Genomic DNA, 25687 nt, shown 5'->3' on the forward strand with positions numbered 1-25687 from the left:
CCTGATGTGAGTTTCAAGCTGCTGGGTCTGGGATTCAAACCATGCTCAACCACTTGGGAGTCCAGTGCCTTAATCACTATGCCATATGTTAGTCCTGGAACTAGATATTCTTAACCTGTAAAGGGGAAGATTCAGGGACATAGTAACTATTTTTCAAATACTAAAAGGACTGGCAGGTAGAATAGGTTTGAACTTATTCTGTTAGTCAGAGGAAACACAGAACATTGTAGGGCTATTAACAGGAAAGACTTGAAGAGTTCAATAGAAGGTAAAACCTTTTAAACAGTCAAAAATGGCCAAAACAATTTGGGGGGAAGAGTAAGTTTTCTGTCACCTGAGGCACTTCAGAATAAACTGAAAAATAATGCAGAGTATGTGTTTGTCTTCAGAGAGGGGTGGGGTAAGGGGTTGGAAGACAGAATTCAGGCATGAAAATCATTTGTGTGGTGTGACCTTTGAAAGTATGTGATTCTTTACAACTTGAGACCAAATAAGAGTTTCATTCTTGCCTCTGAACTCTAAAACCTATCTTCCCATCTGTTTGCAATAGTTTAAATTTTAATCTATTTCATATTTCAGGGTATTATGCCCTGAATATCTGATTTGAATGCTGTGGCAGAAGGTCACTCATATTCATTTATTTTCTTTTACTCTTATACACTGCAGTGAGTCTTTTGAATCCATTATGCAAACACATGCAAATCATATGCAAATAGTGTGGCCTCAGAAAATGACAAAAATCTTACAGTCTTAACTGAGCCATCAAATCTTTCTTTAAGAAGGAAAGTAATATGCCTTTTGAACATCTCTGGGGCAGGAGACAATTTCTTGAAAGTGATATTTACATGACATTGGAATTGGAACTCAGAAGAGTCTTTGCCTCACATTTGTCATATTTATGTATGGCTTTAAGGTTAAAAAAGCACTTTTCACATATATGATCCCATCTTATCCTCATAATTTACCCTGTGATGTAGGCACAACAGAAATTATAATTCCTGTTTTCCAGATGGGAAAAATATAGAAGTGAAATGACTTGGCCAAGGTCACTCAGTTGGGAAGCAATTGATCCAAAGCTTAGAATCACAGGCCTTCTGGTCCTCAGCTCTTTGCATTGCATGATTGTAGGCATCCTCTTTGAAGCAAGGTGGTCCATGGTCGGTCTGGGCTTGCTTAGTCTGTATTTTGCCAAAAACATCTTTGGAAGTACTTTTGTTGAAGAGGATAGGATTTTTTTTAATGAATTATTTTATTTAACTTTACTTATCCATTTATTTATTTATTGTAATTTAACCAGAGAGAGAGAGAGAAAGTGAGAAAGCAAGTCGCCAGGTCTGGGGCTTGAACCGTGATCTACCACGTGGCAGTCAAGTGCTCTTAGTCACCATGCCAGCTGCCGGCTTTAAGGATGGTATTCTTTAAGGGTGACCAGAAAAGCCTAAACAGAAGGGGTCTCCAAAAAGTTCCTGAAAACTGCTGCTTATTAAAAAGTTATGCATGGATTTGGGGGGTTGCTTGGGGGAGGAGGGCATTAAAATAAATTCATACTTTAACTCCATTTTACCACGAACTTTATGAAGTCCCCTCATGTTTGTAGTAGCCATAGTGCAAAGAACATCATTTCTCTAAGCCCATCTGCTTTTTAGCACTTGCTCTGAGATCTCCAGAGAAAGAAATTTATGCCATCTATTCTTCAGCTCCTTCGGGAGGTAAAATTCTTTCTTAAACTATGGCCACTAGTAGCACAGTCTCCACACCGAGGTCTGGATTTGAAGCCCTAGTCCTCCACTCTGCAGCTGTACAGCCTTGAAGAGGTCATATAATTTCTCTAAGCAGCAGTTTCTAAGTCTAGGGGAAAATAGAGAAATAATAGCACCTCTTTTATAGACTATGTAGAAATATTCTAGCATAAGAAAATGTACCAAAAGCAAAAATAAAAACTTGGTCTGGTGTCTGGCACATAGTAAGTGCTCAATTAATGATCGCTATTAGAATCCTTTTATTAGAGACAGTAACACAGTGTGGTGGCATCCATAGTACAAGTTATTGTAAACTCTGGTATTAGAAATTGGGCTCCTGGTAATGAAATGGAAGAACAGAACAGTAAGAATGTCCTACATGCCAAAGACGTGGAGAACAATGTCTGATGTAGCTAATTCAGCACTCTGAGGGATGTTTGAACTTGGACTTTCTTTAATCACAGTCACATCTTGTATCAGAATGAGGGTAGATCTAATCCTGCTTCAAAGTTATTTCTAAGAGAAATAGGGCCACGGCTGGCATCATTAACTCTGCTCTCTCTTAGACAGGCAGCTTTGTATTGGGTTGTCAGAAAAGTCATGATACATTTTTGCATAGAAAAAGTACATCAGGGGGCCAGCAGGTGGTGTGGTGGTTAAGAAACAGGACTCCCGCAGAGCTGACTGTGGTTCAAGGACCAGACCAGACGACTTGCTTTCTGTCTCTCTCTCCCTCTCTCTCTCTCTTTCTCTGTCTCTCTCTTTCTGATGACTATAAAAGTTAAAAATAATAATAATAAATAAATAAAAATAAAATAAAGTAATTCTCTAAAAAAAATACATCATGCCTTTTCCAACAACTCAATACATAGCAGTAGCCCCTACTTCCCTGGGCCGGATTGGGAGAGAACAAGAAGCGATTCCATCCGGCTGCTTTTGGGCCTGTATTACCAGGTTAAGAGGTGAGGAATTCCTGCTCCTGTGCAGCTGAGACAGGGGATGAAGGGCAGGAACAGAAACCAGGCCAACCCCAAGAACAATGCTCAACAGAAATAGAGATTGCGACAGGAGTTAGGGACACGGGTGCTTTTAGTGATGAGGACGACATTTAAGGGTGATCAGAAAGCCTAAATATAGGAATCTTCAAAGATTTCATGAAAAATACATATTATGAAAAAATTATGCATGATTTCATTTTATTTTTTTTGGCACCAAAATAAACTAATACCTTAGTTCCATTGGAACCAGGCCAACTTCAACGACCAACCTTGACAGGAAAAAGGGGCCATAAAGATCCTGTCCATTATGATAGCAGAGAGTATCTATATAGCAGTTTTATGGTCACACACACTCGCCAGCACCCACAAATAACCTATTGGAAATTTCGCTTCATTAGCATGCCAGGAAACACACCCCTGAGTACAGAGCTAAGAGGCTAATGCTACATACATCCCATGATCAAGTGTATTCAGCTAGAGAACACATTCACAAAGGAGAACCCATACAGGGGTCCTCAAGACCCTTCCCAAACTCTACAAACCCAACCCCTTTATGAAAATGCACGTAAACCTCTCATAAAGTAAGATCTGGAAGGCACTCAGTGCTGTCTCTTCTAGAGCAGTCATCTGCCTGCGGAGTGTAGTCTCACCTTTCCTCAAACAGTTTTCTTTGCCTCTGACTTGTGCTTGAACTCTTTCCTGAGACAAAGTCAAGGATCGGAGAGACCCTCACCCAGGTGACACAAAGAGCCAAGATGGGGCTGGATGAGGTGGCCCAGGAGCAGGTACACTCTTGGACCTGTTCCTTCTTGCTCCAGGTCTGAGCTCAGGAGGCATCACTGGAAGACTCAGCTCTTCCATATGACCCGAGAGGCTCTGCCCTTCCAGCATGCCCCAACCTCTCTCCAAATCACTGACCTAAGGCAACTAACACAGTAGCCCCTCTGTGAGTTCAGCATCCTGCTTCCACAGCCTCCTTCTTAGAAAGGGATCAGAAGTGACTGAAGTTGGCCAGATCCTTGAAGCTGGTATGAAGGTTGGCACTGTCACACTGAGAGTCTGAGTGGCCAGTCCGACAAGACTGTAGAACCGATTTATGTTTGCCAGGAAATGCACCGGGTCATTCTGGGGCTGGTCCTCAGTTATTTTTGGCAAATATGGGTGGTATGCAAAAAGACTTCCCCTTTCTTGCAGCACAGAGCCACTGACAAGTGAGCAGTCAACAGCATTTCCTTTTCCGAGACCACCCTTCTGAGCTCCTCTCTGGCTGCAGGACTGCAGAGGTCACCATAGATTGGTTCAATTTCTCAGTTCCAGGCACTGGATAAACTCACCACGCTGGGATTACATTAGCCCTGTGATGGCTTCTAATGCCAGCTGCTTCCTTTTGGCGGTGCTGTTTTCTGCCAGCTGTAAAGTCATCACCTGCTCAGAACTGATGTGCATCGAGGTGAGTCCAGTCTGTCCTTATCCAGATTAAACTGTCTGGGAGTTCTGAGATTCAGTCCCATCTGAGCCTTGGCAGCCCAGCACCACCATCTTGAAAAGGGCTATGGGGCACACAGAGGCATTGTGAGAAGTGAGCCAATGAGTGTAGCCAGGGCGTGGTCTGGTAGCATCTTACCAGGGGGAAGTGGGGGTTTTCCTCCTCTTCAAACAATTCCCTCCAAATAATCCCAATTTAGACATAAGATATCAATAGGGTCTTGATGTCAAACGCAGACCCTGAAATCTGCCTCCTAGCCCTGAGGACCAGTTTATTCAACAACCCAGCATGTGGCCACTATCCTAAAGAGTCCTTTAGCTTCCTGGCTTTTGGGGTGAGGATTAGTAACAACAGGCTGGCACCAGGTTTTAGAGCATTTGAAAGACCACTCTGATGAGTCTGGCTTCCTCCTCAAGTTGGATAGCTCTCCATCTGTCTTGTTAACCCACAGGAGTAAAATCTGAGCGTACGGCCAAATTGCACCTTCTGTTTTGGACCATAGCAATCTTGATCAACCTGTGGGAACTTCTGGGGCAAGAAGGATGGTGAGAGAGAGGAAGGAGAAGGCCTCGGTCTCTTGCCATCTTCGAACATGCGTCGACCTTCCTCCCACTATCTCTGACCCTGCAAGTATCTGTCGGACAGGGTTGTGAACAGGAAGGACTATCTATCTATCTTGGTGGTATGGTGGGCTGCCTTTCTAGGCTGGGGATGGAAGGAGAGGATGCAGAATGGCCCTGAGGCAGTACCTAGGAGAAGGTCAGGGCAGTGATCTGGGAGAGAGGGGCAAAAACCTGCTGGATAAAGCACACGAATCAAAGCCAGGACTGGAAGAAGGTCCAGAACAGAAAGGAACAGAACCTTGCTAGCCTGCTATTGGGATGGAATCAGGATGAGCCCAAACCCAGAGGAGCTATGATGCCCAAGGGCTGGAAAGGAGTATTATAACAGTTTTGTAACTAAGCACCACAGAGTGGGGGGCCTTAAATGATAGAAATGGATTGTCTCACAGCTCTGGAGGCAGGAAGTCTGCGCACAAGATGTCGGCAAGTTAGTTCCTTTTCTGAGGCCTCTTTCAGGTCACGGCTGACCATATTTTCCCCGTGTCTCCACAGGGTCTTCCCTTGGGCCTGTGTTCTAATCACCTCTTCTTATGAAGATACCATCCATATTAGATTAGGGCCCAGCTATGTAACCTCATTTACCTTAATCACCTTTTAAAAGGCTCTATCTCCAAATGCAGACACATTTCAGAGTACTGGGGAGCTAGGATTCCATATATAAATTTTTGAGGGGACACAATTAAGCCCATAACAGTAGTATGTGGAGTTGGTATCATCCCAGAAGTCTGTCTCCTTATTGCTCAGCTTAGAAGTTCATTTCCTTACAGACTTGTGGGCAGTGTGGTGAGGAGGAGGTAGAAACATCACCCCACGTGACTAGGAGGAGTGTCATCTGCCTCTTTCCTCAGACTGGACAATATGACAATTAAATTCCGGATCGGTGAGAAGCAGGCTGTTTTAAAAGCCCTGCTCTTTTTTTTTAAAGAGTTATTTTATTTTATTTATTTATTTTTCATTTGACCAGAAAGAGAGAGAAAGGGAAAGTAAGAAAGCAAGCCACCAAGTCCAGGACTGGAACCATGGTTGGCCTTGTGGGAATCCAACACCTTAACCACCATGCCACCTGCCAACTCCTAAAAACCCTACTCTTACATGTAGCAGGTCAGCTCTCCAGTCTCTGTGTTACTGTGAAGACTGCGTAGTCTTCTTGAAGACCACAAGGAGTCCCAAGGAAGGGACAATAGTGTGGGAGAATTTGAAAGCTTGTGGAAATCCTGAGCTAATCTATTCCCTATTGAGGACATCAGGCTGCAGAGATGCCAATTTCTCTTTTGCAAATGGTTCTTGCTTTGACCGAGGGAAAGTAGAAAGTGGCAAGGAGAGAACCCTTGACCTTTGGCTGCTGACTGTCCTGGGGCCCTTGGTGCTGTTCAAGTCTCAGGAATGGTACAGGGTCCCAGGCTCTCCAAACCTTAGACATGCTGCAGTGAGGGTTTTCTTTTTTGGATAAGCTGTACATCCATCCCCTACAGCAACCTCCCCTCAGCCCTCTCTGAAGGACCTCTGATTTTAAATGGCCTCATGACTTCTTCAATCAACATTGGATTTGTATGTTCTTATACCTCTTCTATCATATGTGAATTCTCAGTATTAGAATCCTGTTTATTGGGACCAGCAAATGGCGAAATGGTTACATCACTGGACTCCCACAAGGCTGACCATGGTTTGAGTCCTGGACCTGGCAGCTTGAAACTCACACCGGGCGTGTGTGTGCATATGCCCAAAATCCTGGGAGGAGAATGGAGGAGAAGGGATTGCCGAGTGGTCATCCCTCCTGGAGGGTGATTACTGCTTTCTATCTCTGTCTCTCCAACAAGTGCACACACCCTATAGCAAAAATCTCTATTAAAACAAAACAAAACAAAACAAAATCCTGTTTATTGAGCCCTTACTACAGCATGAATACTAGGGAAAAATTTCAGAGAGACCAAGTTGAATGGGAGCTTTTTCCTTAGGGTAAGGGGCTTCCAGGCTGTTTCTAGGCAAGTGGGACAAAAGGAGGAGTGGTGAGTACAAGAAATTTGTGCCTTTCAAGTAAGGGTTTGACTCTGTTTTAGGTACCCCAGCTTTACTCACCCCTCACCTTTGCTTTCCTGTTCTCTTTTGTCCTTCCCCTCCAGTTCAAGCATAATTAACCACAGTCTGTCCATTGGCTCACATGACCACCATTAACTTGTCAAGCGCTATTCTGAAAGCAAGGTTTTTATTCAGTTTTGCTTTGAGTTTAGAACACTTTTTGTTGAAGTAAAACCAACATGCAGAAAAGATTGCAAGTCTTAAGAGCACAGGTAAATGGGTTTTGGGCAAGTGACAGGGCCGTGTGACGAGCACATGGATCAGGACACAGAACGTCTCAGCATCGCAGAAGCTCCCTGGAGCCTCATTGCTATATGCTGCCCCTAGGAGCATCCAGTACTCTAGCTACTGTCATTGTAGATCGGTTTTTGCCTACCTTGGAACTTTATAAAATCCTTATAAACTTTATAAAGTTTATAAACATTAAATAAATATTTCCCTCAGCCCTTCTTCATGAGTTTGTAGCTAGAACAGACTTCTGTAACAAAAGACAGATTAATAAGATTAAAAAAAAAAAAAAAAAAGCCGGTTTACTAACGTGCTCAATGCACAACGCATGGAAGGAAACAAACAGAAAGGAGTGGCTTAGGATCCTGGCTTATCCAAGATCTTCAGCCAAGAACGGTAAGAAGAAAAGAGCAGCCCCAAGCTTCCAAGGGTGGGGAGAACTGCGGGGAGAAATAAAGTGCATTACCAGATCTTTCTAATGCTCTCTCTGAGCTGGTTAAGTGCTGCCCCGCAACAAAGGCTTTTGGCCGAAAAGTGCAGGGACATTGAGGAAGAAAGCACAGAAAGAACTTTAGTCTCTGTGACTCTAGGCAGAGAAAGGGCAGCGAGCTCTTTTGCATTTTAATTGCCTTTAGCTCGAAAATATTATGAAAAACTGACATATTTGGGGGTGGCATATTTTCTTACATGTGGGACCATACAGTGTACCCTCGTTTCTGTCTGGCTCCTTTCGCTCAGCACTTCATGTGTGAGACTGAGGCTGTGTGCAGCGATCCTGCAGTCCCTCTCCTTACTGAGTGGCACTCCTTTGCATCAGTGAGGCACTGTTCCTCTCTCCACTCTACTGCTAATGGACACTTGCAGTATTTCCAGTTTGGGGGGTGTTATGACTGATGACATTCTTCTCTATGTCTTTAGTAAACAGATATACACACTTTTATTAGGGGTATACCGAAGAATGAACGCATTTGGTCATAGAGTATACACATGTGCGGTTTTTCTTGTTGCTGTTGGGTTTTTTTTGTTTGTTTGTTTGTTTGTTTTTCAAGTTTATTTCTTCCATGGGAGAGTAAGAAAAAAAGAGTGAAAGAAAGAGTACTTTCAACAGAGTCGGGTGCCACACATGCCTGGTGTAATCAGGATGTCTCTGGGCGTGAACCTGGGACCCTCCCATGTGCGTCAGCCTCATACAGTACTGTGTTTTACCCCTAAGCCACTATCCAGCCCCTACATATGTTTAACCTTAGTAGATCTTGCCAGTTTCCCAAAGTGATTCAGTTTATTTTTATCAGCAATATATGTGACTTCTAATTGCTCCACAGCCTCATTAACATTTGGTATTACTTATTTTTAAAATATTAGTCATCCTGATGGGTGGTTAATGGTTTTTCATCAGGGTTTAATTTTTATTTTCCTAATGAATAATTGAGTATATTCTCATACTTTTTTGCCCATTTGCATATTATTTTTTGTATGTAAAATTACCATTCAAGTTTTTCGTATGTAAAATGACTGTTCAAGTTTTTTGTCCATTTTCTCTTCAGTTGTCTTTTTAAAAAATTGATTTGTAGGGGTTCTTTAAGTGAATACAGGTTCTTTATTGCAAATATCTTCTCAGATGCTGTAGCTTATTTTTCCGGTTTTCTAGTGGCATCTTTTGCTGAACAGCAGCTCTCAACTTCAATACAGCTCAACTTACCATTTTGTCCTTTCCTTTCAAAGCATTTTCTGTCTTGTTTAAGAAATCTTACCCTAGCTGAAGGCCATGAAGATGCTACCCTATGCTTTCTTCTAAAAGCCTTATTGTTCCATATTTACTTTTCCATACAGATTTCACATTTACATGTATAATCCATATGGCATTTGTATGTGTGTATGTGTGTGTCCGATAGAACTAAAGATTTGGGGGTTTTTTAGTTCTTTTTAATTTTTTTGTTGTTGTTGTTAAGGTTTTCGCTATAGGGCGCGTGCGCTCGCCAGACAGACAGAGAGAGACATAGAGACAGAAAGCGAGAAATCACCCCCCCAGAGGGGATGGTCACGCCGCAATCCCTTCTCCTCCATTCTCCTCTCGGGATCTTGGGCACGAACGCACACGTGCCCAGCGTGAGTTTCAAGCCACCGGGTCCGGGACGTGAACCGCAGTCGACTACGTGGGAATCCAGCGACATAGCCATTACGCTAACTGCTGGTTCCCTAAAGATTCGTTTTTTAATAAAACCTTTTGTTTGAAAAAATTTCAAACCCATCTGCCAATTCTCAGAACATTACAATGAACACCTATAAACACTCCATCTAGAGTAAATGGTAAATGCTATACGTCCTCACTTGCTGTGTGTGTGAGAGTGTGTGAGTATGTGTGTGTGTGTGTGTGTGTGTGTGTGTGTGCACGCACGTGCGGTGTATAGTAAATAACAAAATTAGATGGATGGATGACCAAGTCTTAGGAAACTGACCAATATACAAGGTATAGCTGGAATTCCGTGTTCTGTGATTTGGATCGCAGCAACATTCTAGATGCGCTCTCAATAGTTACCGAAGAGTGAGGGCATGCCTTTCCATTTCAAAAAGGCTCATCGTGGCTATCTTGTCCGCTCAGATCCATGGCAGGAGAGAATCCTTCATTCCCTAAGTAGCTGCTTAGCAGAACTCTAGTATAAGGGGAGTGCCAAGTTTGTGGATGCAAGGGCTTCACAACGGCTTTGCAAAATGATAGGATGATGTCGGGATCCAGTTAAATGCTAACTTCTCTCATTTAGTTCCAACACACATTATCTCATTTATCTCATTAATCCTTGAAGTAGGCCTACAGGGTGAGGTTATTGCCCTCAATCCATAGTAGAGAGAAAAGGAAGTCCAGTGAAAAGAGATTGGTGGCTGAAAGGTGGGATTTGAACCCATAAAATCTGACTCCAAAGACAAACAGAAAATAAAGTGTATATAACTGGAACATCCTTTGCCTGATGGAATCAGATGGACAAGAAAATTTGAGAGCTATGCCCTCTTGGGACCGTGTGTTTTGTTTTCAGGGAGTAATTGTTGCCCTAGGATTCGGTTCAGTCATCACACTGCTCCCTCTTGGATAAAGGCATGATTAACAATGGAGGGCTGGGGGTCAGTGTCCCCAAACACCTCATGCATGGGCTGCTGTGTGTGTCAATTGCAGATGAGACATCTGAAAAGGTAGAAATAAGCGCTTGAGTGAAATTCAAAAGGTTCTAAATTAGAAAACTGTTTCAACACTTGCAAGGAGAGAAAATACAGTGAGATGGGAGGGAGTTAGAGATATAGCAGAAAGAAGCAAAATAAGATCCTGATTGAAAAAATGCAAATGAATACCTGGAGGGAACAGGGATTGCAAATACAGATGTAGTACTTGAGCGCCCTGCTTTGTGTAAAAGATACAGCTCTAAAACTGAACTGGAGACAAAGTGATTAGCACAGCCAAGCGCACTGGGGTTGGAAGCAAGCGCTCCCTGACTAAGAATGGGGCAGGTACGGGGCAGGTACGGGGCAGCTGTTATGAATACCGCCAGGCCTTATCATGACTGCTGGCTGCATGAGTCCACATGATAAGGGTCCTATCTGCAGGGCAGCCAGCTGAAGCACAGGAGTGAGAAAGCCACTTTGGAAAGTGACCATATGCTAAGCACTAGAAAGAGAAAGCTGGGTTTATAGGAAGCGGTCATATGAACTCAAAGAAAGTCTGTCTGGAAAAGCAAGTGAAGCACGTAGTCCTGGCAGTGGCCAGCTGTCTGCCAGCCTCCAACATTTCTATCCTTTCTGGTCCTGGCAGTCCTGTTGCATTATCATTCTGCTGACTGGGACCCTGTACTATGCTGTCAGGACTCACTCTCAAGATGTGTGGATATGAATCTTGACAGAGAGAAAGCCGGTCTTAGTGATAATGGTATTTTCTACCAAAAGTGTATATCTTGGACCAAATCATGGGGAAACATACAAACCCGTACTGAGGGACACTGTAAAACATGAGCCTACACTCTTCAAAAAATACCCATGTCATGAAAGACAATGAGAAGATAAGGAACTGTCCCAGATGAAAGGGGACTAAGGAGATAGTGCAACTAAATGCAATGTGTGATCCTGCATTGGAAAAAATGAAAGTCCTATAAAAAACAGTAGTGGGACAATTGGCAAAATCTGAATATAGATTAAGTACATACATACATAACAGTGTATATATCAATGTTAAGTGCTCTGAAGTTGATAACAACATCTTGGTTGGCTAAGAGAATATCTTAGGTCACAGAAGATCTAAATTGAAATCTTTAGGGATGAAGTGTCACAATGTCTACAATTCACTCTCAGCAAAAAAGAGGGAGGATGGAAGCAGCAGATGACATAATGGTTACATCACTGGACTCCCACATTCCTGACCGTGGTTTGAGTCCCAGACCAGGTAGCTTAAAACTCATGCTGGGAGCATGTGTGTGCATGCCCAAAATCCTGAGAGGAGGATGGTTGTAGTGTGGCTATACTCACTGGTGTGTGATTTCTCACTTTCTGTCTATCTTTCTCTGTCTCTCTGGCAAGTGCATACACCCTATTGGTGTCCCCAACCTCGTGGCAATTTTGATAATACAATTGTCACTATAGAAGCTATAATGGAGATGTCACGAGTTTTGAGTCCCAACATTCTCTGAAATGTGTTTGATTTTTATATTCTCTTATCAGCCACACATCTTGTCATTTGCCTCTTCCTTTTAGGAATCAAGGGTCCATTGCCATTTCCACCTAACGGGAGATTAATGTTATGTATGGCACAGGCTCAAGGTAGGCTTCTTGATACTCCCTGGTAGTGTTACCCACTGGTTCTTGGTTTTCACAGGGTTGAAACTGAGCTGTTCTATTTTCTGCCTGTCCATTTTGTAGAAGCTCCCTCAGGTCACTAGCTCAGGAGAACTCCTCCTGAGTTCTCAACTTTCTAATTGCATTAGTGAGGTAGTGCTTCGGAAAGCACACAGGAGGCCGAGACATGGAATAATTCTGGTGTCAGTGGCACTTCCATATCCAAGAGAAGGAGGGAACTGCCAGCATTGAGCCTGGCTGTGGGGCCAGAATAGAGCAATAGGGGAGGGAAGTCCCTTTTATCCAAGCATATGTGACATCAGTTATGCCAACGTAGGCCAGAAAAGAAAAATGTCTCCTCCAAGCTAATCAGCATCTTAGCAACTACTGGGGCAGCAGCTGCACATACATATTCCCTCCGGGTTGTCCATATTCATGGGTGCCAAGGACAAGCCTGGAAACATGTGTGTTTTTTCCCACCAGTCAGCTAAATCTAAGTTTTAAATACAAAGTGTGCATTTCAAGGGCATTACGTGGATTTGCAGCAGTGCCGGGAGGACTTTGGGTCTATAAAACAAGGAATGAATTATAAAGAAATATAAATATGGCATTTACATCAGTGACAGCTATAACATTGTCACAATATCAGAGAAAACCGGTGATTTCCTGCAGATGAGCATGCTCACTGTAGCTACAAACAAAGTGCACCACTAAGCAGAAACCCGAGTGAGTGAAGCTCAAAGTGATTAAAGTGGCAACATCTCGAAAGCCTCCTGCTTTGGAGCAGGGGAGGATGCATGTAGTGTGTTTCTAGCTAAGCAGGCTCATTTGTCTGCCACCAAAAAAGTTGCTAGTATGGAGTTCAATGAGGAGTTCTCTTCCAGTCAGGGCAATCTCACTGGGACCCTTGGTGATCCCACATGTAATCAGGGGAAGCAGAGGCTGAAAGGTTGGAGGGACTCTCCTGCAACCCGAGATGACCTGAGAACTGGCCTGCAGTCCTGGTACATCTGTCTTAGACCTTGTCTCTCCAAGGGCACTTTCTTTGCATGTAATTTCTTTCTTTCCTAGGAGCCTCTCCAGGCAAAATATACCCCAACTCACTTTCACACCTGCCCCATCAGAATCTTCTGCTTATCCTACTACCTTCATCTTAAAGCATCATCCAGATAAATTAAGCTCTATAGGCTTCTAACCAACCACTTCACATTATTTACCTAATTAAAAAAAAAAGTTTATGTATTTCTACCATATGAGAGAGAGTAGAGAGAGAGACAGACACCCCCCAAAATGATTGCTGCACCATAACCACCCCTAATCTCAGCCAGTCCAGGTCATGGGCAAGCATGAGTGTACCTGGGGAGATCAGGGATGCCTCAGACACTACCCCGCCGTTCCCATGCGAGTACAGATGCATTACTGCTGTGCTCCCACCTGGCCCCTGACCTGAGATTTGTAATGTGAGTAAAGGCATCTAACAGGCAGCGATTGGCAGACTTCTGAATCCTTGGCTATTCCAGGACACGGGAGGAGGACGTCCTCTGTACTTACGTGCAGGGCTGTTCCTAATGCCTGGGGTCTGTTGTCAGCAGCCTGCAGATCTAGGGAGTCTAAATTAATTCTTACTTTAGAATCACAAGGCATAAAGTCTGTGCCACTCTGCTAGTTTTTTCAACATTCTATTAAGAACAAATTTAAATTCACAGAAGTGGTTAGTCACAAAGAACCTCTATGTATGTATCACTCCACATTCAACAGCCATTAGCATTTTACCCCTAAATACTTCACTATGCATCTCAAAAGAATTAAGAACATTTCTTTTACATAATTTCAAGGACACTGTCACTAACAAAATGTATAATTGCATAATATCAATTAATCTTGTCCTTAGTCAAAGTGCCCCAATGGCCTGTAAACTGCCTTGCCTAACTGCTTCATTTGAATCAGATCTAAACCGTGGCTACTCTATTCATTAGTTGGCTATGTCTCTTTTTTTTTTTTTTTTAAGAGTTTTTTTGCTATAGGGCACGTGTGCTCGCCAGAAAGACAGAGAGAGACAGAGAGACAGAAAGCGAGAAATCCCCCCCCCCCCAGGGGGGGATGACCACACCACAATCCCTTCTCCTCCATTCTCCTCTCAGGATCTTGGGCACGCACGCACACATGCCTGGTGTGAGTTTAAGCTACCGGGTCCGGGACTCGAACAGTGGTTGACTACATGGAAGTTCAGCGACATAGCCATTACGCTATCTGCTGGTCCCTGGCTATGTTTCTTAACAAACTTTCATATCTCTTTTTCTCTTCTACTAAGAGTTGTCTCTACTCTAATTCCCCAAACCTGTCCTTGTGTCTTTCACAAACTGTTAACACAAAGTCAGTTGTTTAACAGAAGATCTCACATTCTACATTTTGTTGATTGATCCTGTTGTAGTTTGGATATGTCCCCTGAAAATTCATGTACTGAGCCATTGTAAAGGGATTAAGAGAATAAAAACTTGATTCTATTATTGTGTTGAAGGGTGGAACCACGGGGAGGAGATTAATGATTGGGTGGAGAAGGCAAGGCCTCCCATAATTGAATCTGGTAGGTTTACAAGGAGAGGAAATGACAGAGAAAGACCCATGTGGAACACAGACCATGAGCTCTCTGCACACACAGCCTCTCTGCTTTTGTTGGCCGTGATGCCAGCCTCATGCCTTGAAACTTTCCAATCACTGGAATCAGGAATCAAATAAACCTCAGTTTCTGATAAATCACCCAGTCACAGGTATTGCTGTCTGCAACGCAATTACAGACTAAGACAGAGGCCTGCGTTGCTGTTAACTTAAATCTACCATGTCACGTGTACATGTGAGGTTAGTCCTAAAGTCTTGGTTGGATTCAAGTTTAACTTTTTCTTGACAAAAATACTTCATAGGTGATGCTATGTATATACCAGAAAGTATGTAATATTGGAAGTATAGAGTGGATGGTCATTACCAGAAACTGGTACAGTTAGGAAAGACAGGTTTGGGAAGATGTTAGACAAAAAATACATATTTGATAGGAGAAATAAGTCAAGACATCTATTTGTATAGTAGGGTGGCTATAGTGGATGACAATATGACATATTCTTAGAAAATCATAAGAGAGTGGATATTTGGTATTGTTACCACAAAATCATATGTATGTGAGGTAATACATTTGTTAATTAAGTAAAAGTAATCATTCCACAATGTATATATACTTTGAAACATTATGTTATGCCTAATATATACAAACAATTTTATATGCCTTTAAACTTCTTTTTTTAACAGATATTTGCTATAGGGCATGTATGCTTGCTGGAGAGACAGAGAGTCAGAAAGTGAGAAATCATCCCCTGGGGGGATGGCCACGCTGCAATCCCTTCTCCATTCTCCTCTCAGGATTTTGAGCACATACACACATGTGCCTGGCTGAGTTTCAAGCCTCCAGGTTTGGGACTGCCTTTGACCATTTTATTAAAAGAAAATATGTCATGTGTAATTGTCTTATTTTGGTAATACTAAGCTAGGGTTGATTTGTTTGTTTTCAAACTGAAATAAGACATTTTTATGCAAGCAACATAAAAATCTATAAAACTAAGTTATACACAGAAGTCTTGCTTCCATCCCTGCTCCTCTGTCTAGTTCCCTTCCCCCCACCTTCAAGACAAGCATTTTGGGGTTTTCCCATTGTTTCTTTTCAGAGACGTAAGAAAAAAATGCACATCCGTTTCTATTTCTCACATAAACGGTGGCTTGTTATAGTCTACATGTTACACACCACATGCTTTATACAGCATATGTATTGTTTCTTTTTATTTTCACCTTACAGTATATTCTAGATATCACTCCTTATCATGCATGGAAATCAGTCTTTTATTTTTAGCTACAGAGGATTCCATTTTGTGAACGTATCATATTGTGTTCAACTAGTTCTATATTGATAGATAGTTTGGTCGTTGCCAAATTTTGCTATTATGAAAATACCATAATGAAAGTTTTGTGCATAAGTAATTTTGTTTTTATAAGTGTACATTTGGTCACTATTTCTAGAAGCAGAACTTCTACTCAAAGGGTGAAACATATATCATTTGGCAAGTAATAAAATCTAAATCTAATATTAATTTACATTGTTTCTTCCCTCAGGAAGAAGTCAACAAGACATACAACTGTGAAAATTTAGGTCTCAGTAAAATCCCTGATGGTCTACCAAACACGACAGAGTTTTTGGAATTCAGCTTTAATTTCTTACCTATAATTCAAAATACAACCTTCAGCAGACTCATAAATCTGACCTTTTTGGATTTAACCAGGTATGTATCTGAGTTCCTTGTGTACTCTTGATGTTTTATTTAAGTAAAAACACAATGTTAAAATAAAAACTTCAGGCAAATCCGGGACCAGCAGATGGCATAATGGTTACATTATTGGACTCCCACAAACTCAACTACGGTTCGTGTCTTGGACCCAGCAGCTTAAAACTCAAGCCAGATGCATGTGCACGCATGCCCAAAAATCTCAAAGGGAGAAAGGAGGAGAAGGGCTTGCAACATGGCCGTCTCCCCCTGGGGGGTGATTTCTTGCTTTCTGTCTGTCTCCCTCTGTCTCTCTGGCAAGCACATGTGCCCTACAGCAAAAATCTCCCTCAAAACAAGCAGACAAACAAAACTTTAGGTAAATCTCATTTGGCAGAATTTAATTGAGGGAAAAGAAAAAAAAAAAAAGATTTGCCAATCAGGTAGCCCCGAAAATGGCTTCTGAAGAACTCCGGAGGTGTTATGTGGTCCAGTAACTTTCATGGACAGGAGAAGGAAAGCGATGTAAGAAAATAGAAGTGAGGGAAATGAGGTAGAGAAGCAGCAGGGCTGGTTCCAGCTTGGAATTTGCCAGTATGCACACGGTTTAAGGATACAGTCTATGAGACTGCATCACGTCTGGTGGGATCGACTATGACTCACCAATTTGTTAAGGAAGCAGACTCCCAAGTGACGTTGTGGTTTGTTTACAAGAACTCAAGTATATATGTATGGAGGCCTTCTCAGGCCAATAGAGTGTAACAACACATCCAAATTGTTTCCACAATCTTTTGGAGGCCCAGGACAATCTATTTATCCTGCATGCTTACCCTTTCCCACGAAACACTACTATGCATGTGAAATGTAATTTAGGTAATCACCAATCAATGGAGTGAAAACTGGGTGATTTCCAGTTAGTTGCACTGGCAGTGCTGCTTAAGAAGTTCTAAGGAATACTGATAACAAAAATCAAAATAACTCTTACTCTAAGTCATATACCATGCTATACGATATTTCAGTATAGTCGACTATCATTTGGTAATGACATTTTAGAAAAATATCTAGAGGGAGAGGCTGGATGGTGGCATAAAGATGGCATGATATTCTTCAAGACCGATCCATATTGGGGGTTCTGGGTTCATGTCTGAACGTGCCATTTTCTGGGCTGGCTGATGCTGAGGATGGAGTGCAGCATGAAGGACCTTGTTGGAAATGTCTCTTTCTTTGTCTTTCTTGTTTATAAAAGAGAAAGAAATAAACTTCTAAAAAAAAAAAAAAAAGAGAAGAGAAACACACATACAATGTACTAACCTCTTCCCCCTACAAACTGGAAATAGCATTTCATTATGTCGTCTTAGTGGCAGAATCAGGGTTCCAAATGCTGAGCTAGTGTGTGAGAACCAGGGAACAGAGATCTATAAGAAAATAAGGGAAGAGTACCAAAGTGGTATACAGCTCGTGTGTGTGTAAAGGAGGGGGAACAGGCCCTGTGTGTAGAGGACGTTTGCACCTCCTGCAGCAATTCTATTTCTTCTGCTTCGACCTCTCAAGTTAAATCTTGCAGGGTGAGAGAATATTCTCATCCATAGCACTATACCATCTTTCTAACCACCATTGCAAAGCACCCATAGTGAATATTACCAGTCAGCTTATGGTTAGATGAAGAGACCATTCATGCATACATGTGTGTATTTATGTGTGACCCAGTGTTTTTATATACAATACCAGAATGGGTTTCTCTGAACCATAAGTTCTGTAGTTCTAGAAAATATATTCACATATTTTATTTGTCTCACAACAGTTCCACAGCTAGCCATTATTTCTATACTTCATAGATGAGAAAATTCACAACTTGCCCACACAGCATAGTTTAATTTATCCATATATTATATATCATGTATTATATATTATGTATTATATATATATTTTTTGCATTACTTAAAATAGGAAACAATAGTTTGATTTTTGCCTAGAATCACACTACTAATTATTCCTTAAAATACAAACATAAACCTCTGATTATCCAATCTAAAGGGGCAAGATATCTGAAAAAAATTCTAAATTGAAGTGATTAGAACTAGGTCTGCTCATTGATTTTGTTTGCTTTGTTTTTAGCTGTAGGACACATATGCTCACTGGAGATAAAAAGAAAGAGAGAGAGGGAGTGAAAAAGAGAGAGAATAAAAGCAAGAAATCATCTCCCAGAAGGGGTGGCCATGCATTCTCCCCTTGGGATTTTAGGCATGCATTCACATTCATGGATTTTCAATCCACTGAGTCCGGGGATTTGAACAGCAGTAGGCCATGTGGGATCCAACTGACTTAATCTTCACGCCACCTGCTGGCCCGCTCACTGATTAAATCAATAGGCCATGTATGGGTGCTGAAAACAGTTCTTTATGTTTGATAATGATGTATACTGTTTTTTTGGTTTGGTTTTTGTTTGTTTTGTTTTTTTAAAGGTTTTTGTTACAGGGCATGTGCGCTTGCCAGAAAGACAGAGAGTGAGACAGAAAGCGAGAAATTACCCCCCAGGGGGGATGGCCACGCTACAGTCACTTCTCCTCCATTCTCTTCTTGGGATCTTGGACACACACACACATGCATCCAGCATGAGTTTAAGCCACCGGGTTCGGGACTCAAACCGCAGTTGACTACATGAGAGTCCAGCAACATAGTCATTACACCAACTGCTGGTCCTGATGTATACTGTTTTTACCATATACGAAAGATGACTTTGTTCATTCTTGTGATTATGACAGGGTGGTTCTGTTTTTTCTAATTAATTTTTGTTAATTACTCTTTCCAAGGTGCCAGATTAACTGGATACATGAAGACACTTTTCAAAGCCATCATCAACTGAACACACTTGTGTTAACTGGAAATCCCCTGATATTCATGGCAGAGACAGCATTTAATGGGCCCAGATCACTGAAGCATCTTTTCTTAATCCAAACAGAAATATCCAATCTTGAGTTTATCCCAGTGCACAATCTGGGAAATTTGGAAAGCTTATACGTGGGAGGCAATCATATTTCCTCCATTAAGATCCCCAAAGACTTCCCAATACAGAATCTGAAAGTCTTGGATTTTCAGAATAATGCGATACATTACCTCTCTCTCGAAGATATAAACTCTCTGAAGCAGGCCACCAACCTAAGCCTGAATTTCAATGGCAATGGCATTAAAGGTATTGAGCCTGGGGCTTTCAACTCAACAGTCTTCCAAAGTTTGAACTTTGGGGGGACTCTTGACTTGTCTGTTATATTCAGGGGTCTACAAAACTCTAGTATTCAGTCTCTCTGGCTGGGGACATTTGAAGACGCAGATGACCAAGATCTTAGTTCAGACACGTTCAAGGGGCTTTGTGAAATGTCTGTTGAGAGCATCAACCTGCAGAAGCACCGATTCTTAGATGTCTCTCCAGCCCTGTTTCAGTGTTTCACCCGACTCCAGGAATTGGATCTGACGGGAACTCACTTGGAAGAGCTACCTTCTGAGATGGAGGGCATGAACTTGCTGAAGAAATTAGTTCTCAATGCAAATCATTTTGACCAATTGTGTCAAATCAATGCTGCCAATTTCCCCTCTCTCACACACCTCTGCATCAGGGGCAACAGGAAAAAACTTCACCTCGGTGCTGCCTGTCTGGAAAAACTAGAACATCTTCAAAAACTTGATTTAAGCCATAATGACATAGAGGCTTCTGACTGCTGCAACCTGCAACTGAAAAATCTTCTCCACTTGCAAAGCCTAAACCTGAGCTACAATATGCCCCTGGGTCTCCAGAGTCAGGCGTTCAAAGAATGTCCTCAGCTAGAAGTCCTGGATTTGGCATTTACCCACTTACACGTTACTGCTCCACAAAGTCCTTTCCAAAACCTTCCTCTCCTGCAGGTTCTGAATCTCTCTCACTGCCTCGTAGATACCAACAACCAGCACCTCCTAGCAGGCCTGCCCGATCTCCGGTATCTGAATTTACAAGGGAACCGCTTTCAAGATGGCAGTATCCAGAAGACCAGCCTACTCCAGACAGTGGGCAGTTTGGAGAGTCTGATTTTATCTTCTTGTGAGCTCCTCTCCATAGATCAGCAAGCATTCCGCAGCCTTGGAAACATGAGTCATGTAGACTTGAGCCAAAACAGCCTGACGTGGAATAGCATTAATGCTCTCAGGCATCTTAAGGGGCTCTACCTCAATCTGGCCGCCAATAGCATTGGCATCGTCCCACCCCATCTCCTCCCCATTTTGTCCCAGCAGAGCTCCATTAATTTAAGTCACAACCCCTTGGACTGCACTTGCTCGAATATTCATTTCTTAACATGGTACAAAGAAAATCTGCAAAAACTTGAGGGCGTGGAAGAGACTGTGTGTGCAAACCCCGATTCTCTCAGAGGAGTTAAACTGGCTGATGTCAAACTGTCCTGTGGGATTACAGCTGTGGGCATTTTTTTCCTTGTGGTATTTTTACTCTTGTTGATCATCCTGCTAGTTTTTGCAGTAAAATTTCTTCTCAGGTGGAAATACCAACACATTTAGTGCTAAAGGTTTCCAGAGAAGGCAAATAAATGAGTTTAGCAGGAATTCGCAAAAAGGCCATGTCCCTTCCACCCACTGACATCCCTCACAACACCTCCCAGTCCATCCCCTAAGGGAAATCATCAGCCCCCACAATCTAGCAATTTGAGGCCATGCCCCACACACCCAGCCCTCACCGCACACATGCGCACACAGAGGCTCTGTTCCACAGCTCTGGCATTGTGCTCCAATCTGGGTTCTCAGTAATGGAGCCATTTGGGAAATAGTCCAGGACACAGTCTAATTGCTTATTGTAAATGAAAAAAGGAAAAACACAATGAATTTAAAAGAAAAGCCTGAAAAATGACTCTTGCTATCAAATAGACTCCATTAATCTCCTTAATCCTTGGGTTTCTAAGGTCTCTATAATGCCCCTAGGGTACAAATAGCTATGAAAAAGCCCCAACCCTGACTCCACCCCAGGGTTTAGGATTTCTATCACTCTTGCCTCCTTCAGGAGGATCCCTCCTGCCTGTCTAGTGCTCTTGGTCTCATGTTACAGAGCCTAATTTACAGGTGGGCTGCAGTCTACATTGCTCTCCTTATTTGGGCATTTGGTCTTTAGAAGCCATTTCCCACAGGAACTGTAGAATAAATGGTGGTTTGATTCCCAGACTGGCCCTCAAAAACCTATTTACCTCGGAGAGCATTTGAGATAGCACATTTACAATGAAAACTCATGGAAGAAGACATCGTTGCATACTAACTGCTGGGAACATAATACGGCTGGTGCAGAGAGAAGAGGTTTCTGTTGAGAGCGAACCAGCAACAGACAGGGGACCAAACTGAAGGCAGACAGACAAACAGGGCTCTTCTGCCGCTGTGTTTCAGTGAAGCTGACAATGTCTTCACAGTCCAAAGTCATGCTCAAGCAGTCCTCAGTCTTCTCAAATCTGGCGAGTCAGACAGGCTCATGCAGAGCTCTTGTTCTCCAGTGTTGTATTTATACAGCCTTGATTAAGTCCCCAGTTCCAGGGCAGAGATGGAGAAGGCAACTGAGAGTTACAAAAGTCTCACTGGCTATCAAAGGAAAACTCGATCAACTTTAATATCCAATCAGAATTCATTAGCTCTTAGCTGGAAGGTGTACTACTACAACATAATAACAGAGTGGAAACTGGGGGGTCCAAACTCTTCCCCCTAGTCTAAGAACAGCAGTGGATAAAACTCTTTCCTGCTCAAAGATCTCAGGACTTCCCACTTGTTCTTTCCTTAGACTGGGAGATGCTGCCATCAGTCTCTAAAAGGCTAGATCCCCCAAGTCCTGAGATTTTAGTGTTAATGTTTTCTCCTCTGAGGGGAGTCCGTCCTTGATCTAACCAATCCAGCCACCTCTATGCGATGCCCAATTCACTCTCACAGCACCTGGTTTTATTGCCTTTCTGATGCTTATGGGTGTTTGGAATGATCTTCACTTGTTTTAATTACCTGTCTTGACCTGTATCTCCCAAGTGCCCAAATGTACAATCCAAGAGAGGGTCTTTGCCCAACAGTATCCTAAACAAGTCTAAGATTAGATATGTTTAGATAGAGAGTTTTTGCTACAGGGTGCCTGTGTTTGCCAGAGAGAAACAGCAAGAGAGAGTGAGAGAGAGGGAAAAAGTGAGAAGTCACCCCCCACAAAGGATATGGCCAGGATATAATCCCTTCTCCTCCATTCTCCACTTGGATGTGGGGCACGCACACATATGTACCCTGTGCGTTTTTTAAGCCACTAGGTCTGGGACTTGAACTGCTCAGTCAGCCATGTGAAATCCAACTGTCTTAGCCTGTGGCTGGCCCGAGATTCAATGTATTTTTAACAATGTTTGACATTTTGACATTTTGCCTGGCATCTGAGCCCTGAGTCCTGATCGGTTCCTAGTTTTCCTCTCATGTCCATACATACCTACTCTTAGCTTCAACTAACATCTCCATCATTTCCTGGGCTTTCAGCAAGTCTGTCACTAGAATCTCCCAGAGAAATCTTTTTAAAAATGGATTCCTGGGAACGAGTAGTGTGATGGTTATGTCACGTGACTCTCACGTAGTCGACCGTGGTTCAAGTCCTGAACCTGGCGGCTTTAAACTCATGATGGGCATGTGTGCGTATGAGCCCAAAATCTCGAGAGGAGAATGGAGGAGAAGGGATTGCGGTGTGGCCATTTCTTCTGGGAGGGTGATTTCTTACTTTCTGTCTCTCTGTCTCTCTGGTGAGTTCACATGCCCTATAGCAAAAATCTCTTAAAAAAATAAAGAAGAATTCCTGGTCTTCTATCCAGCTACTGGAATTTTGGTAGATGGGGGTTGGCTCTGAATTCCCAGCCAAATACCTCCAAGTAAAATCATTCCCTATTATTAATTATAAGAAAAATACTATAAATATAAGTTTATTCTTCCTAATTTTCTCATCTCAGTGTGTGAAAGGTCCATACTCCAAAAATCCAGTCTTAAAGACCTCTAGTCCACTGAGTTTCCTGTATTTTCTGTCAAATATTTAAGCTGCAGATGAAAAAAAAACCTAATTGCTGATCCTACCACTCCATGGACACACTGTCTTCCATAATATTTAATATGTAACTTAGAAAAACAAAAGCATTCTGTAGAATGTCCCTGATGCACATTGCACTACACACAAGATGCCAGGGTCCCAAACCTTAGCAACACATAATTGTCCATCTTGCTTTCATTCACAAACATGCTTCCTTTCCATGAGATGCAACTTGCAGCTCCTTAACTGCACGCTGATCTAAGGCCTCGTGACAGCTCCTCTGTTTTAAGCAATAGTAAATTTGCCCCACAAAGTTAGAAAGGGAGCTTTTTGATGGCTGCTGTCATTTTTATTGCTTTATCCTGGTTACTGGGCTAGAATCTGTAGACATGGTGTGTTTATTGGTTTTATGTATTGCATGTTGTTGCTGTTCTGACAAGCTACTCCTATAAAAATGTGTTATTATTGCATGATGTAGCTCAGTGAGCTGACCCTGCATTTCAAAGTGTACTGAAGCAAATAGCATTGAAGTCCATAAAAACTGACTGGCTTCCATCACAGAGGACTCCCTGCGTGAGCTGCAATTCCTACAATCTGCAAGAGAATTATACCTCTCCCCATGCCAGCAGCCACCACTGTTAACTGGGCAAAGTACAGTCCAAAAAAACAGGCTTAAGACAGGAAACTATTATATCATTCCTGTTTGTTCAACTCTCTAGTAAATGATTTTTTTGCAATTGTGAAGTTTACAAAAACATGAATAAGTTACCTTTTAATATTTTCTTATATAAGTATGCTATGCAAGAGGGGTGGCTGACATTGTTTCCATCTGTCCTGAATGCTGAAAAGAGATGTAACTTGCATTACATACAGCAAGAAAGGATGTGATTAGTTCTAAGCCAGTCAGGATGAAGGTTTCTGAGTGCTGGGCTAGAGCCAATTGCCTGGTATGTTCAAAGTATGTTATCGTACTGGGAGTTAGCCTGAGCGCTGAAGAGGAAGGGCCTGGCCCAGTGAGGCTCTCACACCTGGTTTAATATCGGAATAAACCAAGAAATTCTCTACGAAACAGATTCTTGATCCCCACCCCTAGATAATAAGATTCTGTGAGACTGAAATTGACCCTAGACTCATCCAAATGATTTCTTATAAAATCTTCCTCAAATCTTAATTTTGGCAACCAATAGCAGACATATTAATGTGGTAAGCTCGATGAATCAAATGAGTTGGAGAATTGCTCCATATCTATACAAGGACATTTCTTAACATAAATAGGGGGAAAAAAGCACAATGCACAAAGGAGCCCTCAAATACAAGGGCAAACATCTAGGACGGGGAAGCCTGTTAGTCCCTCCTGCCATCACTGCCAGGCTCCAAGATCTATTTCTAAAACCACCCTCCTCTTTTACCTACTCCACTCCCATCCCACTCTCAGGTCAAACTTATGGTTTGAAATCCTTAAGTATCAGAGAACTTGAAAAAGAAAAGAATGAATCTACAGATTATATCTTAAAGCTGCAATTGTGCCTGCAAGATTAGGCAGTAAGGGCTACTGAACACCTCCTTCCCATCTTTCACGTTCTCTGACCACTTGACTTCAAGATGGGATGCCAGGCCCAGCTGGAGTGATGCAGGTGGTGGGCGCCACTGGTCCACACTGAGCTGCGTGGGAGATCCAGGTTCAAGTCCCAGGTCAACTTCAACACACAGGTGTGCCTGTGATCCTGGCTAGCTAGGAGGCTAGGGGAAGGATCGAGGTATGATGTGACCCCATGAAGGGTGTCTGTCTGTCTCTCTCCCCTTCCTGATTTCTCTCTTATCTGAAAGTAAAAAAATAAAATAAAATAATAAAAAATAAAATACAGATCCTGTAAAGGTAAGCAGAGGGCAAATGGCCATTGGGGCACCCTGCCATCTTTTTTTTCTTACCTTCACACTGGCTCATGAGCTTTCTAAGTAGTTCAGGTCTTCCTTTTTCTTCTTCACTCTTCCTGGGAATCTAAATATGCAACAATAGATGAATGATTAAATAACATAGGGGAGGCTCTGAATAAATGAGGAGATACTTTACACCCATAGGTAAACAACAGAACACATCGTTTCCATTAGCAATCAGTGACATACATGTTAATATGAAACAGACATCTGTATCTATTAGACTGGTGAAAGAAGAGAAAGCTGGATTACAGTGTAGATGGGATATGGGTTTATAAGAACTGCAAACTCTGCTTAGGGGATGTAGATTGTCCATTCTAGGACCATCTGGCAATAATTAGTCAAATTAAATACATGACCCACAAATTCTGCTCTGGGGATATGGCCTAAAATGTTTCCAAGGCCACAAAAATACTCATTGGCCCTTAATTATGGAGGGGACGG

The 25687-nt window shown here is 42.4% G+C and overlaps 1 protein-coding gene across 1 annotated transcript; it reads left to right on the plus strand.

Annotated features, from left to right (window-relative positions):
• The first annotated feature begins 3937 nt into the window (after positions 1 to 3937).
• Positions 3938 to 22910, plus strand: CD180 (CD180 molecule). The gene is made up of 3 exons (XM_006164714.3): positions 3938 to 4187; positions 16112 to 16278; positions 19071 to 22910. Exons 1-3 carry the CDS (start codon positions 4098 to 4100, stop codon positions 20797 to 20799), a joined length of 1986 nt encoding a protein of 661 aa, XP_006164776.1. The 5' UTR covers positions 3938 to 4097; the 3' UTR covers positions 20800 to 22910.
• The last annotated feature ends 2777 nt before the right edge of the window (positions 22911 to 25687 follow it).

Source organism: Tupaia chinensis, unplaced genomic scaffold, assembly GCF_000334495.1.
Source record: "Tupaia chinensis unplaced genomic scaffold, TupChi_1.0 Scaffold143695_1, whole genome shotgun sequence".
Classification (NCBI taxonomy): domain Eukaryota; kingdom Metazoa; phylum Chordata; class Mammalia; order Scandentia; family Tupaiidae; genus Tupaia; species Tupaia belangeri.